General features: G+C 26.9%; 2 protein-coding genes across 2 annotated transcripts; both read left to right on the top strand.

Annotated features, from left to right (window-relative positions):
- The first annotated feature begins 1,360 nt into the window (after positions 1-1,360).
- LOC113386689 (venom carboxylesterase-6-like) lies at positions 1,361-5,141 on the top strand. Its single transcript, XM_026624451.1, has 7 exons — positions 1,361-1,580; positions 1,656-1,743; positions 2,153-2,418; positions 2,635-2,838; positions 3,806-4,022; positions 4,423-4,579; positions 4,922-5,141. Exons 1-7 carry the CDS (start codon positions 1,533-1,535, stop codon positions 5,139-5,141), a joined length of 1,200 nt encoding a protein of 399 aa, XP_026480236.1. The 5' UTR covers positions 1,361-1,532.
- Positions 5,142-5,792: 651 nt separating this feature from the next.
- LOC113386690 (venom carboxylesterase-6-like) lies at positions 5,793-13,780 on the top strand. The gene is made up of 7 exons (XM_026624452.1): positions 5,793-5,798; positions 5,982-6,036; positions 6,287-6,426; positions 9,978-10,074; positions 12,173-12,429; positions 12,497-12,700; positions 13,697-13,780. The coding sequence occupies exons 1-7, from the start codon at positions 5,793-5,795 to the stop codon at positions 13,778-13,780; spliced, it is 843 nt and encodes a 280-aa protein (XP_026480237.1).
- The last annotated feature ends 187 nt before the right edge of the window (positions 13,781-13,967 follow it).

The raw sequence follows: 13,967 nt of genomic DNA on the forward strand, positions 1-13,967 counted from the left end.
GTTCGAAATATTAAAAAATCTATAGCATCTCACAGAGAATTTGATAAATTCACCTATTTGTGCCATTTCCAGAAAATTTTGAAAATTCTGTTAAAATAAAAAAATGTGATATTATTCTCCATAATATCTAACACGATATAATTCACAAAATATTCTGTTATTGCAAAAAGGAACTAAATGTGAAACGGAAATATAATTTCGCAATTAAATTCGCCTGATATTTTATTTATGAGTATTAAATACCATGAAAAGTATGTACGAGCATGAAAACTCAATTTTTTTGATAAAAAATTAAAAAAAAGTTAAGAAAACTTCTTATACAATATATTACATTAATATGGAAGATCTCCTGACATTAGTGACAATATGTTTCTCTTTTGCAGAATTTATGAGTTTTTAAAATTCAAAAAAAAAAGATCAAGGCTTCAAACTGCAAATTTTTGAAGTTTGAAGCAGTTAAAACCACAGATTGATAAATTGTGATATGGAATTTACGCAATTGTAAAAATAATGAAATCTAGATAGATAAACAAATCTCAAGTGAAAATTAAACAAGTATTTATTAAATTAGTTTAACGAATGCAATAGTTTTTTTGAACAAATATATTTTTTTTATTTTGCAATAGTTCTAATAAATTATAAAATTAAATTGATATAACTATATGCATTTCATTACACGTGGGAATATGTGCAGTTATGATCGTATGCTATACAATATTGTTATTCAAACAAAAGATTTTGAGTTTTAACTAAAGTCCTTAACAAAAAAAAATTGTAACTTTTATTAAGCCTTTTCAAGTTGTTTTTCATGAAAGAATATTACTTAAGTCGAACAAAACCTTTCATTGAGAAAACATTTCAAGAAATATTATCAGTATAAAGAACATATTTTTTTAATTCTTATTCATCATTTTGTCAATCAAGACTTATAAAGAGTCTTATAATACAAAATATGTTTGCTTAGGTAGTATAAAGAACAATCAAATAGAGTATAAAATATACATAATAAGTAACAAAAATTAAAAAACTAAAGTAAATAATAAAATGAAGTAAGAAATAAAAATATAAAAGCACATATAATAACACAGTTCATTCTGCCAAAACCAAAACCCTGTACAAAACATTTACAAAATGCATCTGATACTTCTATATTGTATAAATTACAGTCAAAAACATCTGGTACTTGTTTTTCAAAAAAATCAATATGACGGTGATCATTTTGCGCAATTTATTACCACGTAAAATAATAAGTAAATACAAATATTGTGCAATATATAATGTCTAAACTGCATTTTTCATGAATAACTGACTACTTGAAATGTAGAACTAAGATACGTAATATAGTCATGGAACTGTACCAAGTTTTACTACTATGTTCAATATTGTATTCAGTTGAAGGGCTTAAATGGGCCCTTGAATATAAAGGACAAGGTTGGAATGATTATAAATGTAATGTAGCTGTTCGGCATAGGGTTATTGAAGGAAAATATAGAACATATGTTCATGATCATGGTCACCATTATTGTGCCTATATGGGCATACCATATGCGAAACCGCCTACTGGACATCGCAGATTTTTGGTAATATAATTTGATATACGATTATAATAATTAATAAAATATTTTACGAAAAAAGTACGTAAATTGCATTTTCAGGCTCCTCAAGAATATAAAGATAGACTCAAAAGACATTACAAGCATTTAGGAAGTATGTGTATGCAAAAAAGTAATGGAGTTATAGAAGGTAATTAAGTATTATTTAGATATTTATATTTTTTATGCATATTAAAATCTGAAAAAAAAAACTCATACAACCAGAAATATCGTGGAATATTCTTAAATAGCAAGATGACAAAAAATGAAAAGGTTGAAAAGCAGGATCAATATTGGACACAAATTACTAATTGTTACAGAACTATTCATATGTAGTCTTTTTTCATACTACTTTCATATTCCAAAATTTGTTAATGATTGATCATTTGGCAATAAAGTTACTAAACTCTGTTCCAGTAAAACCAGCATAAAAATAATTTTGCAAATATTTTTCTAAAATAAAATAAAATATTGGTATAGATATAAATATTGTAATCTATCAACTACACAGTTAATTTTGTAGCATGTGTTTTATGAGAATTTTGTCATTTATTTTTTAGGAAGTGAAGATTGTCTATTTCTAAACGTCTATACTCCATTCCATTTAAAGAAAAAACAGAAGCAATGCAGAAAAAAGTATCCTGTAATGTTTTGGATTCATGGAGGATCTTTCAATACTGGATCAGGGGATTATAATTTATATGGACCAGATTACTTGGTTAGACAAGGAGTCATATTAGTCACCTTCAACTATAGATTGGGAGTTCTTGGATTTTTATCAAATCCTGATTGGGGCATCAAGGGAAATATGGGCTTGCAAGATCAGGTAACTTTTTCAAATAATTTTTGTACTGATCTGCTAAATATAAAGATTTTGTGCGGCTCGTCGCATTAGGCAATAATTATCAACGAAAGTCCTTTACCTGTTTTATCTAATTGATTTTAAATTTTGGCTTACATAACATTATACATACATAAACGTTTTTCAATTTTGGTGTGAGACATATTAATCATGAAAATTTATTGTGGTACTGTGGTATAGATAATGGCACTAAAATGGGTGAATGAAAACATTGAAGCTTTCGGAGGAGATAAAAACAGAATCACCATCTTTGGAGAATCTGCAGGTGCGGCTAGTGTTCACTATTTGATGATGGACAATTCAACTGAAAAACTGTATCAAAGAGCTATTTTGCAAAGTGGAAGCCTTCTCAATCCATGGGCAAGGCAGTTCAACACAACCCAGGTATGTAAAATGTGAAACCTACATTAACCCTCCGTCGGTCGGCGTGGTCTGGCCAGACTTTTTTCGACTTCAATTAAAAAAAAAAAAAATACTTCTAGTAATCCTATCGACTTGAAATTTCTTGACTTTTCCTAAAATTTCATTAGCTGTCGATCAATAAATAAATCAGAACAAAAAAAATTACAGAAGGATAATTATAAGGATATTAACTTTTTTATACTTCGAACGGTCGGAAAGGTCTGTCTAGACCACCCATACATTTTGTATGAAATATACGCTTTTTGATATATGTAAACCAGTATTTCGTCTATTTTCATGGTATTTTCTATTCAAACTGCGTTGTTTATATTCTTTGCTATGTGTTCTAACATGAATGTTAGTATTTTCATGACGAGAGTTCTTTGAAAACCTACCAAACTTATTGGTAATCGCAAACACTGAAAATCGGATGAGTAATGCACACATTCATTTCAAAGGCGCCGAAAAAGAATAAATATTGTTTTTCATTTATTTAAACAGAAAAATTAACAAAAAAGCAACGATTTTTTCACATTTCTTGATTTTTTTTATATAATCGTTAATACATAAGACACCCGAAAACTCATTTATCCCATATAAATGTATGTAAAATGAATGGTGGTCCAGCCAGACCTTCCGACCGTTTGAAGGAGCAAAAATATCCGACCGACGGAGGGTTAAATTATAGTATCCATGTGCCAGCATTATTTTTCAACAATCCTTGATTAGAACAATAATCAGAGATATATTTCGTTAAGTTCTTTACTTCAATTTTTATCTTCGACATTATGTCAAAGGGTGCAATGATTTATTATCATATTTTAAATAACATTTAGCACTTGTTATTATTTTTATAAAAAAAAACAAAACCATTACAATAGACTTATGAACTATGAAATCCGTAAAATTGAAAAAATATATGATAGAAAAAATATGATTATGATTTCAGAGATTCAGAGACCTGCAAAACCTAACCAATCTCAGTAAAGACAATAAAAACACCATTGAAGCTAAAAAATTAGTGACGGCTGCTGTGGACAAAGTTCCAAATGAAGTAGATAATATACATGGCACCAACCCTGTATTTAATCCCATATTCCAAACATATATGACATGGGAAAAACGTGAAGATTCAATTCGAGATTTTGTCAAAGACATGTGGTTGGGTAAATTTCCGATAAAGATACAATGTGGGGCTTCAATGATCGCGAAGGTCTTATTGCTTTGGACAGAGTAAATAAAATAAGTAATGAAATACAAGCGACGTTACAAAATATTCGTTATCTTATCCCATTACTTCTTTATAAAACTTTTAATGAAACTTGGATGAATGAGACTGTTACAAATTTATCTGACTTTTATAACAAAGTGTCTACAAATGTAAGTGAAACCGAAGCCTATATTCAATTTATGGGAGACTCATGGTTCCTTCACGGTCTTTACTACTCGATGAGAGCAATTCATTATAATAAAGAAAGAACATCAAAAACGTATTTTACAGATTATCGGATGATTCATATAGCATCTTTAAAAATTTTATATCTAAAAGTTGCATGAAATTATCAGGCGTAAGTCACACTGATGATTTAGGTTATTTATTCGCAATGTCACAAGAATATAACATAGGCTGGTATACATTGAGAATTTATTCTGAAATTCCAAAAGAAGCTCAAGAGACTCATAAGAAGATGATTACGTTGTGGACGAACTTTGCTAAAACTGGGTAAGTTTAAGCTGCTAGGTTTACTTCAACCAAAATTATTGCCTATATTAGAAGAATCATTTGGAAGCCAAAAAAAAAAGTCAATGAATAGATATATATTTTGTCAATTCATTATTAAAGAAACTGCATCATAACAGGTACAGGCTATTTTGGTTCATATAATATGTTTAAATCTATTTCATGATATTTGTAAAAGTTAGTTTATTTACATAATATGAAGGTGTTGCGTATCGAATAGTTTTATATTTAGTTTAGTTAAATCGTATTAGTAAATCGTATTTCTAAATTCATGTAAGTTATATCAATTATTTCAGTGATCCATTGAAATCTTGGATCTCAGAGAAAAAAACGTCCAAAACCACCTTATGGTGACATAAGTGAAATTACATGGAATCCGTTCAATATAAAGGACCCTAAATACCTAGATATGGCCAACGAAGGTTTTAACATGAAAAATTTCGAGGAGCAACAGCGAATGGAACCTTGGAATGAACTTCATGCGGAGTATCATAGATACATACTAGATTTAGAAGAAAAACGCAAGTTAAAAGAAAAAAAATAAAACAATTCAATACTTCACACAACTTATCTATGTTGTATTGACTCAAATAAACTATCATAATAAATGTATAATTAGCAAACGCTTTAAAAATAGTCAATGTCATTCCATAATTAAAGCAAAAAAGTTTTACCTCATATCTGATCATTAACAAACTAAAATGAAAAAGGATAGCCATTCGGTTGGCTATTAATAAAGCCTTGTAGCAAAAAATACATCACAACAGCTTATTAAACGTTGACAATAGTTTTAATCCATCTAAGTAAAAAAAACAAACATTTAATATACCTATTGAGTTAAATAATCCGGTTTATGAAAAAAATATAAAAAATTGCCATTACCGATAATTTCATTATGAAATTAATATTTTTCTAATTTAATATTTATCTTAAAATCATTTTTACATGCTTCATCCTGCATCAGAACAAGGTTATGATATCTAAATTCATTATATTGATTTGAAGGTCAATTTTCCGATAAAATAGAAATGTTGTGACAATGCTATTTTGCGGGCCTATAATCGTATTAGTAAACGAAATATCAAAAAGCTATGTATTTGCTGTGCAATCAGGCGTTTGACACATAAAACCCAACTTCACGTATGTACGAAAGTAAAAAGTAATCTAAATATAAAAATCTATTGGATTGGTATAAATGCAAGTAATAATTTCTCTTATATAATGTAAAAAACTAACAAATTGAAGAAGTAGTTAATAGGACAAACAAGAGTTTTATTCGGCTCTGGGGATGGTGTAAAAAGATGTGGATACAAAACCACACAATTTGCGCCAACTTTGCCTTCAATCTAGAACCAACATATAATTTCAGAAATCTTATTATCAGGCGCAAATAATAATAATCTTGACCTTAGTCTCATGTGAAATTCACGGGGGAATCCGCACACTTTCTAATAACGAATAGGAAATGTTTGAAGCGGCACACTTCAACGAGAACGTTGATACGATAGACATGTCGTCTTCAAAACGTCTATTTTATCATAAACAAAAAGACATAAATAATAACAATTAAGCATTCAAAATGCATTAAAAACAACATAAAAATGTTACCTCACAGTGCATTAATTTTATTTTTATTTTTTTTATTTTTCTTATTTACACCTATCTTGTGCATACTATGGGATAACCTAGATCAGCATTTGTGCAGAGTTCAATTTAACGGGATCACGGAAGGAAAACCGTTCCGATATAAAGATCATAGGAATGATGTATATTGTTCTTATTTGGGAATTCCTTATGCCGAACCGCCTATTGGACCATTACGATTTCAGGTAAGAAAATAATAATAATGATTGTTATTTGAAGTAAATAGTATATGAAATTGACTGTGAAATTCATGGTTCATCAACCTTTCATAACTGTCGAATGAAAATTATCATTCTTGTAACGGATCGTTAGACAGGCTGAGTAATAATATATCATTTGCAATAATATAGTCATTAATAATAGAAATATTTTTTTAATAAATATTTATTAAATTTTCCGGATATGCAATCAGTATAATCAGGATAGCAGATCTAGGTATTTAAATTTACTATGATTACCTCGACCAATTTCTTTAATTTTTTTTTATTATATAGTAATTTTTACACCTGTCCTGAAATAAACAATAAGTAATACTGTAGGAAAAAATCAGTTTCAAAATACAAAATATTTAAAAAATTATGTTTTTTGATGAAATAAAATCAAACCACAAATTTTGTGTTTTTTCAATAATTTTTAACCAAATAATAATTTGAGCAAAAATTCGTTTCTACAAATTTGTTGAATTATTCATATCGATGATTTCTCATTATGAATATGATGGTTAATTAATAGATGTTTTCTAATCTACATTTTTGAATTTAATAATTCAATACTTCCAAGCTTGTATTTATAAAATTAATATTATTGGTCATATATACATCAAATTATCAGATATTTTATAGAGATTTTTTATAATGTGTACGCATTTTGCGTAAACTTTTTTGGGTTCCGTACCAAGATTTTTAATTTTAAAATTCAGGTACATAGTTCAAACAAATGTCTCCGACATTTTCGACAGTATGGAATAACCGAGTTGAATGATTAAAAAAATATTCGACGAATTATCCGATTAGAAAATTCAAAAAACATTTTGATGGTGTGCAAAAAATGCATTTACAGAAAATTTAGTAATTTTGAAAATTGTCAAAAAAAAATCTAAATTTTCAGAATTTAAAGTTTCATCATTTTCAAAAATAAAAATTTTTAAATTAAAAAAAAATTTGATTTTTTTCAAAAATCTGAGAATCTTTTAAAAATTAAAAAATTCTCATTCTCTATTATTGCCTTCAAATGCGATTTTAACTCTTGTTATGAAAATAGATGAAAAATTAAGTTTATTTATTTACAACATTTATCGAATTTAGAGATCTCTTACATATTAATTAGTGATAAATTAAAGGAAGGTTATATGATTTTTGCCGCTCGAATTGTCACAAGTATTTCTTTCATAAGTAGAAGTCGCAATCGAAATTAATTATGTTTAATGTGATAATCAGGCTGTAAACGCAATCAAAACATATTATAAAAGTATTGTAAAATATATATTAATATTAAACTAGATTTATAAAATTGTCAGTCATATGTGTCTGACGCTAAGAAGTTCTACAGGGACCATGTCTGATATAAATGTCTGAAATTCGCAAATAAAAAATTTAATATAGGGCAATGTCAGTGAGATATAACAGTGTTTTTTTCAATAATTTTGGCTTTTTTTTCCTTGATAAATTATCCCTTTCCACTCGGATGCCGTCGCTCTTGCGGCAAAATACATGTAAATGCAATTCGCGAGTGAAAAAGTTTAAGTTTTCTTGAAACATTTTTAATTAATTGTAAATTTTCTTATAATGTTACCTTGTGATTTTTTTTGATATTATCGTGGCAATCAACGTGTTAATTACACCAATTGCTTTAATTAGAGTTGATTTTGTTGATAAATGAATGAAATATCACTAATTATTTAACTTCTTTAAACTCTACCGAAATTATTGAATATTTTATTATTTACTTCAATTTTATTTTATTATTATTTAACTTCAAAAGTATTGGCGATCAAGAAGAACCAACTAATTAAAATAAAATTACTATTTTTGTTCAATATTATAGAAACAATCAGAGTAATTATTATACATCTCTATAAGTTCTACAATTAGAATAAACATAAATAGAAATTAAACAAAGAATTGGTAAAAATTGCTCCAATGAGCAAATGAGCTAAGAAAACTATTTTTTACAAAAAGTCTATATGTTGTTTTTGTTAATCTCATTTTACTCAATGAGTCAATTGACATCTCTATAAGTTAAAAAATTAAATTAAACATAAATAAAAACTAAACGAAGAATTGGTAAGAATTGCTTCGAAGAGCAATTGAACCAAGAAAACAATTTATATAAAAAGTCTATAGGTTGTTTTTGTTAAATATGTTTTTAGACGGAATATTAACTAAATTTTTGCTTAATATTTAAAATCTTTAAGGCATCCAATACAAGTAGGATGTTGAGACCATGATGTACGATTTTCCTAAAAATAAATCATGTGACATCAATAATCGTCCTTAAAATTTTAGATTGTATGCGTTCGATTTCTTATAAAATATTCCTTGAATAAGTTTTTTGAACTGTTTCATATTAAATACTGATTATTTTCCATTGAGGCAGATTGTAATTCATAATGTTATAATGAAAATCTGTTATACCAGAGTATATTTATATCTAATATTTTGCATCTGCCCTTATATCCTTTGAACTTCAGATAATGATATCTCGAAGTCAAACAATTACTACATTTGGATTATTCAAACTCATACAAAATATTGTGATGAATTGAGTTAACTATGTTCAAATAATGTAAGGAACTTATCTAATGAACTTCAGAGTCTCTATCTAAAAAATAATTCTCTATCTAAACCTAAAAATCTTCAAATTTAAATTTTAAGAAATTTAAATTATGAATTAAACTTAAGAAATTTAAAAATTAAGAAACTTAGTGACTAATTTGAAATTCTACTTCTTCTTTGCACCAGCCGACAAAAATTAGCTTTTTTGTCACAATATGAACGGAAATTATTTAAACATTAAAAATTTTTCCATCACGTATCTGACCATTAATTATTATTTATAGATGCCGTTGAACCAGAGCTTTTTTTCTAGATATCTTACTTATAGATTTGTTAATTATAAGTTTCCGTATATTTTTATTCACACACGTGAAAAATAATTATATACATTTATATTATTCAAAGATATATCAATTCAGTATCAGTAATAATTTATACAAAATATAGTACTTCGGATAAGCCAAAAATATCAATAAAATGTTTTACTATTAAAGTACCATAGATTTTTTTTCGGATTTGTTGTTTGCATCAGATTTGGGAATTATGAGTTTTGGTATATTTTCATTCTAATATGCAGAACATAATTACATCTACAATTCAATTCTTAATTATTACATCTATTTTCATAAATAAACCAATTCTCTATCAGTAATAATTTTTATATAGAGCGTCTCAAACATTTTATATGTAAGCTCTTGGCTCTTAAAAATCGCAAAATTTATATCTACGATGGTGTTGGCGCACAAATACTCAAATACAATTATTCATACATATTAAATTTATTAATTATGTAAAATATTTACGTAAGTAATATCTCAGATATATTTCGATCAGTCTAGACCACATTAGAATAAGTTTTGAAACATGTATTTTCCAATATTTTAGCAAATATGTATTGTAAAATTATAGTAAATTTAAACAAATAAGGTTGCACTAAATAATTATAATATTCTCTATTTCAGTCTCCAAAACCAATATCAAATCCCAAAACAGGATTCGTACAGGCTCGGACTTTAGGAGACAAATGTTTCCAGGAAAGTCTAATATATTCTTATGCAGGTAAATAATTAAAAAACTAATAACTAACTTAAAAGATAGAAAATAAATTTTTGCAGTTTTGGCTTTACCAAATTCACTTGTTTATCCATCAATTGCTTTCTTATAATTTAAAAAAAAAAAATTATTTAAGAAGATACTTGAAGTTCAATGTGTAATTAAACGAAATATAAGACACAATTGTGTATTTGTCAAATAAAAAACATCTTGAGTTTATATTTATTATGTCTGATAAAATGAATCAAATGATTTGTAATTATTTACTAATGAAATTGAAAATATCCATAAAAAATATGAATATAAGCAAATGAATTATATACTCGCACATGTTCATGAATATAATAGAAAATCAATTTTAAATAGATGCAAATTGTGATTTCTAAACATGTATGTCTAATTATGTAGATCTATTTTAATTTTGTTTAATTGCGCAATAAATTAAATTGAATATTACGACTTGGAACACGATTATAGATATTTAGAAATAAATAGAATATTTGAAAAAAAATTGAACAATTGAACAAAAATCACTTTTCATTTCGTGTTCAATGAATAAAATACAAAATTTTGGCAAAAAACCTAAACTACACATAATCAACTAAAGACTAGATCAAGAGTCATATTTATAGCAACTTAAGTTTGTTTTAAACATCTTGTCAATATAATTATTAGTTAGATATTTAAATTTAAATTTTTTATACAAATTTTAATCTTATATCCAGATAAAATATGTAGTGATGTCTGAAAAATATCAAATGTACATTTGTAAACACACTTTAATTTATTTAATCTCTATATATGTTGTTCGTCAAAACTTCTTCGAAATGATAATACTATTATATCAAAAACATCATTGTTACCTGATCTAATCTCATTTCAAAAGATGCAATTTGATCACAAAATATACTAACAATAAGCATTTATTATCTTTTGTTTTTGTTTTTGTTTTTGAATAATAATTTTACTTGGCGTGTGTTCCAGACATGAAATTTTACACCACACGAATTAGTAATTATCAAAAACATGCATATAAAAAGATATATATATATATATATATATATATATATATATATACAAATATATTTGTGTTATTGTCTTATATATTATTGCTTGTAAACATATGAATATTAATTAATTACTTCTACACCCAATTATAATATCGTGCTTTATTGCCTTTGGTATTTCCTTATTAGTTTAATACATGTTTGGGAATTCCGTATATTTGTAAAAAATATAATAAAAAAAATTTATATATTGATATATGATACTACTTATGTATTAGTTAACTTCCCGAAAAACAAATGTATTATTTCGCCAGAAAATCCAACTTGCTAATTTAAATTTTTTGAGACATTGCAAGTTAATCTATATTGTCTAACACAATTGATAAAAAATCAGAAAATCGTAAAATTTAAGCAGCCGAATATTAAGAAATTTTATCTACTAAGAGGAAGTCCCGTAACGCCGGACGGCACCAAGCACCGGACACTCTATTTAATACGTATTATTTAAGCGAGTATAAATAAAGCGAGAGCATCGGTGTGGCCCAGCCAAAAGGGTGGATGTATAGTGACTTTTTTGCAATATCTAAGAATATTCGTCAAAGGCACATGTTAAAACATTCCAAAGTGTGGAGATGGCTACATATGTGATCAATACAGGTTATTTTGAAATGTCCGGTACTAGGTGCCACTGTTTACAATCATATTTTTTGATACCAAAGTTTGAATGATAGCATTAATTATTTTTTAGCAAAGATTGCGATTTTGTTATTTTAGTTTGATTTCGACCTTTGTTATCCAATATAAATCATAATTTAATAAACATTTCGTAAAATATTTTTTGATTTATTTATAAATGACCTTAGGTGTCCGCCACTAGGGGACTTCCCCCTACTACTACTAATTTTTTATTTCAATTATTATTAAATTATTTCTTCTATTATAAATAAAATAAAACTTACAAATGCAAAGGCGTGTAAGGACAAAAGTTTGTTCAACGGAATTGAATTTATCAGAAACCAAATTGCGTCACGCCAGAACCAAAATTATAATTTCTAATATAAACCATTAAAATAAATATGATTTATTACATTTTTCAGGAAGCGAAGATTGCTTATATCTGAATATATTTACACCAGAGACTGTTAATTCTGCGAACAATACAAAATATCCTGTAATGTTTTGGATCCACGGAGGCGCATTCAATCAAGGATCAGGATCTTATAATTTTTTTGGACCTGATTATTTAATCAGAGAAGGAATTATTTTGGTGACTATCAACTATAGATTAGGAGTTTTCGGCTTTCTATCAGCGCCTGAATGGGATATCCATGGAAATATGGGTCTAAAAGATCAGGTAATAGTAATTGATATATCAGAAAAAAACAACAAGGATAAATTACTATTTTTTTTTGTTTTCTTAGAGACTGGCACTAAAATGGGTTTACGACAATATCGAAAAATTTGGTGGAGACAAAGATAAGATCACTATAGCTGGAGAATCTGCTGGAGCAGCAAGTGTCCATTTTCTGATGATGGACAACTCGACTAGAAAATATTACCAGAGAGCTATTTTGCAGAGTGGGACTTTGCTTAATCCGACTGCTAATCAAATTCAACCTCTGCATGTAAATATAATACTTTTGAACTATAGCATTTAAAAATAATTTATCATTTGGTAATTAATATCTCAAATTCAAGCATTACTATTTTATCAATTATTATATCCATTATCCACATTTATAAGAATTGACTTATAAATGTTATATAAATTTATAAGAAGTGTTTACGTTTTTTTAAGTAAAGTCATAAATTTAACATTTATTATTACTTCAAAATATTTTTAACAAGTGGCATTATTTAGTATTTAAAATTCAAGCTTTATCATTTATGAATTATTATTTATATTATCAACAATTTATAAACAATTGGCTTATCTTTATATTGGAAGTGATTACGTCTTTATGAATCAGGCAAAATAATAAAAAAATATGTTTTTTGCTAAATATGACCTTGTCAAGTAAAAAATGCTAAAATTAAAGTGAATCGTTTAATTTGTTTTTGAAATAATTAGTACAATTTATGAAAATTACAAAAATTAGAAAAATGAGATAAATGCTATAATTAAAATTGATGATATTCTAACTACTTCAATAAATGCTATACTAAAATGTTTTTTTATCTGTATTTAAATTTAAATAATATTTTTATATTACCAAACTTAACACATGAACTGCCAGGTCAGTCTTATGTATTTGACGCAAAGACGTTCTATATAAACCATGTCTGATATAAGAAAATTGATAGAAGAAAAAAAAGTTTTAAGGGCAATATGAGTCATAAACATAAATGTTTGACATAAAAAATTGTGCCTTTGCATTTTTTTTCTTGAGTTCTTGATACATTATTAACTGAATTTCGAATAACATCACCAAGGGTTCATGTGGATTTTTTTCTTATATTAGGCATGGCGTTTAACGTGTTAAATAAAATAAATGCATAGTATTCGTTACTATAATTCGTTATTATAATTCGTTCGTGATTAATGGACGCCCCCTTTCCTGATAGAGAAATTAGCTGATATACTTTTCGAGCGAAATTTTGTTTACAATTTCAATGTTCAGCACAATTATGCAGATCGTTTTATACAGATGAGAATTCACATGTACCAAGAATCGAACCTTGAGGAACACCAAGCTTCATATTGAGCTCCTCCGAAACAATTTTTGGACCGCGATATTAATTAGTTATCAAAGTCTTTTCAGACTGTTTGAACCAAGTTTAAAAAAAATTATAAATGTATTTTCACGTAGTATTTTCTTCAACTTTCTGAAGAAGACATTTATATTAGCAAAAATCCGGTTTGCTGATTTTATATTTTCTCCCAAGTGCAAA

Source organism: Ctenocephalides felis, unplaced genomic scaffold (genome assembly GCF_003426905.1).
Source record: "Ctenocephalides felis isolate EL2017-DRISC unplaced genomic scaffold, ASM342690v1 CF-g0.4_SCAFFOLD_03571, whole genome shotgun sequence".
NCBI classification, from domain to species: Eukaryota; Metazoa; Arthropoda; class Insecta; order Siphonaptera; family Pulicidae; genus Ctenocephalides; species Ctenocephalides felis.

Coding starts and splice junctions, on each gene's coding strand:
- LOC113386690 (XM_026624452.1), top strand. Junction 6,037..6,286: donor TGAAATTCACGGGGGAATCC/GCACACTTTCTA, acceptor GGGATAACCTAG/ATCAGCATTTGTGCAGAGTT. Junction 12,430..12,496: donor ATATGGGTCTAAAAGATCAG/GTAATAGTAATT, acceptor TTGTTTTCTTAG/AGACTGGCACTAAAATGGGT.
- LOC113386689 (XM_026624451.1), top strand. CDS start 1,533: ATGGGCATACCATATGCGAAACCGCCTACTGGACATCGCAGATTTTTG. Junction 1,581..1,655: donor CTGGACATCGCAGATTTTTG/GTAATATAATTT, acceptor TTGCATTTTCAG/GCTCCTCAAGAATATAAAGA. Junction 4,580..4,921: donor ACGAACTTTGCTAAAACTGG/GTAAGTTTAAGC, acceptor TGGATCTCAGAG/AAAAAAACGTCCAAAACCAC.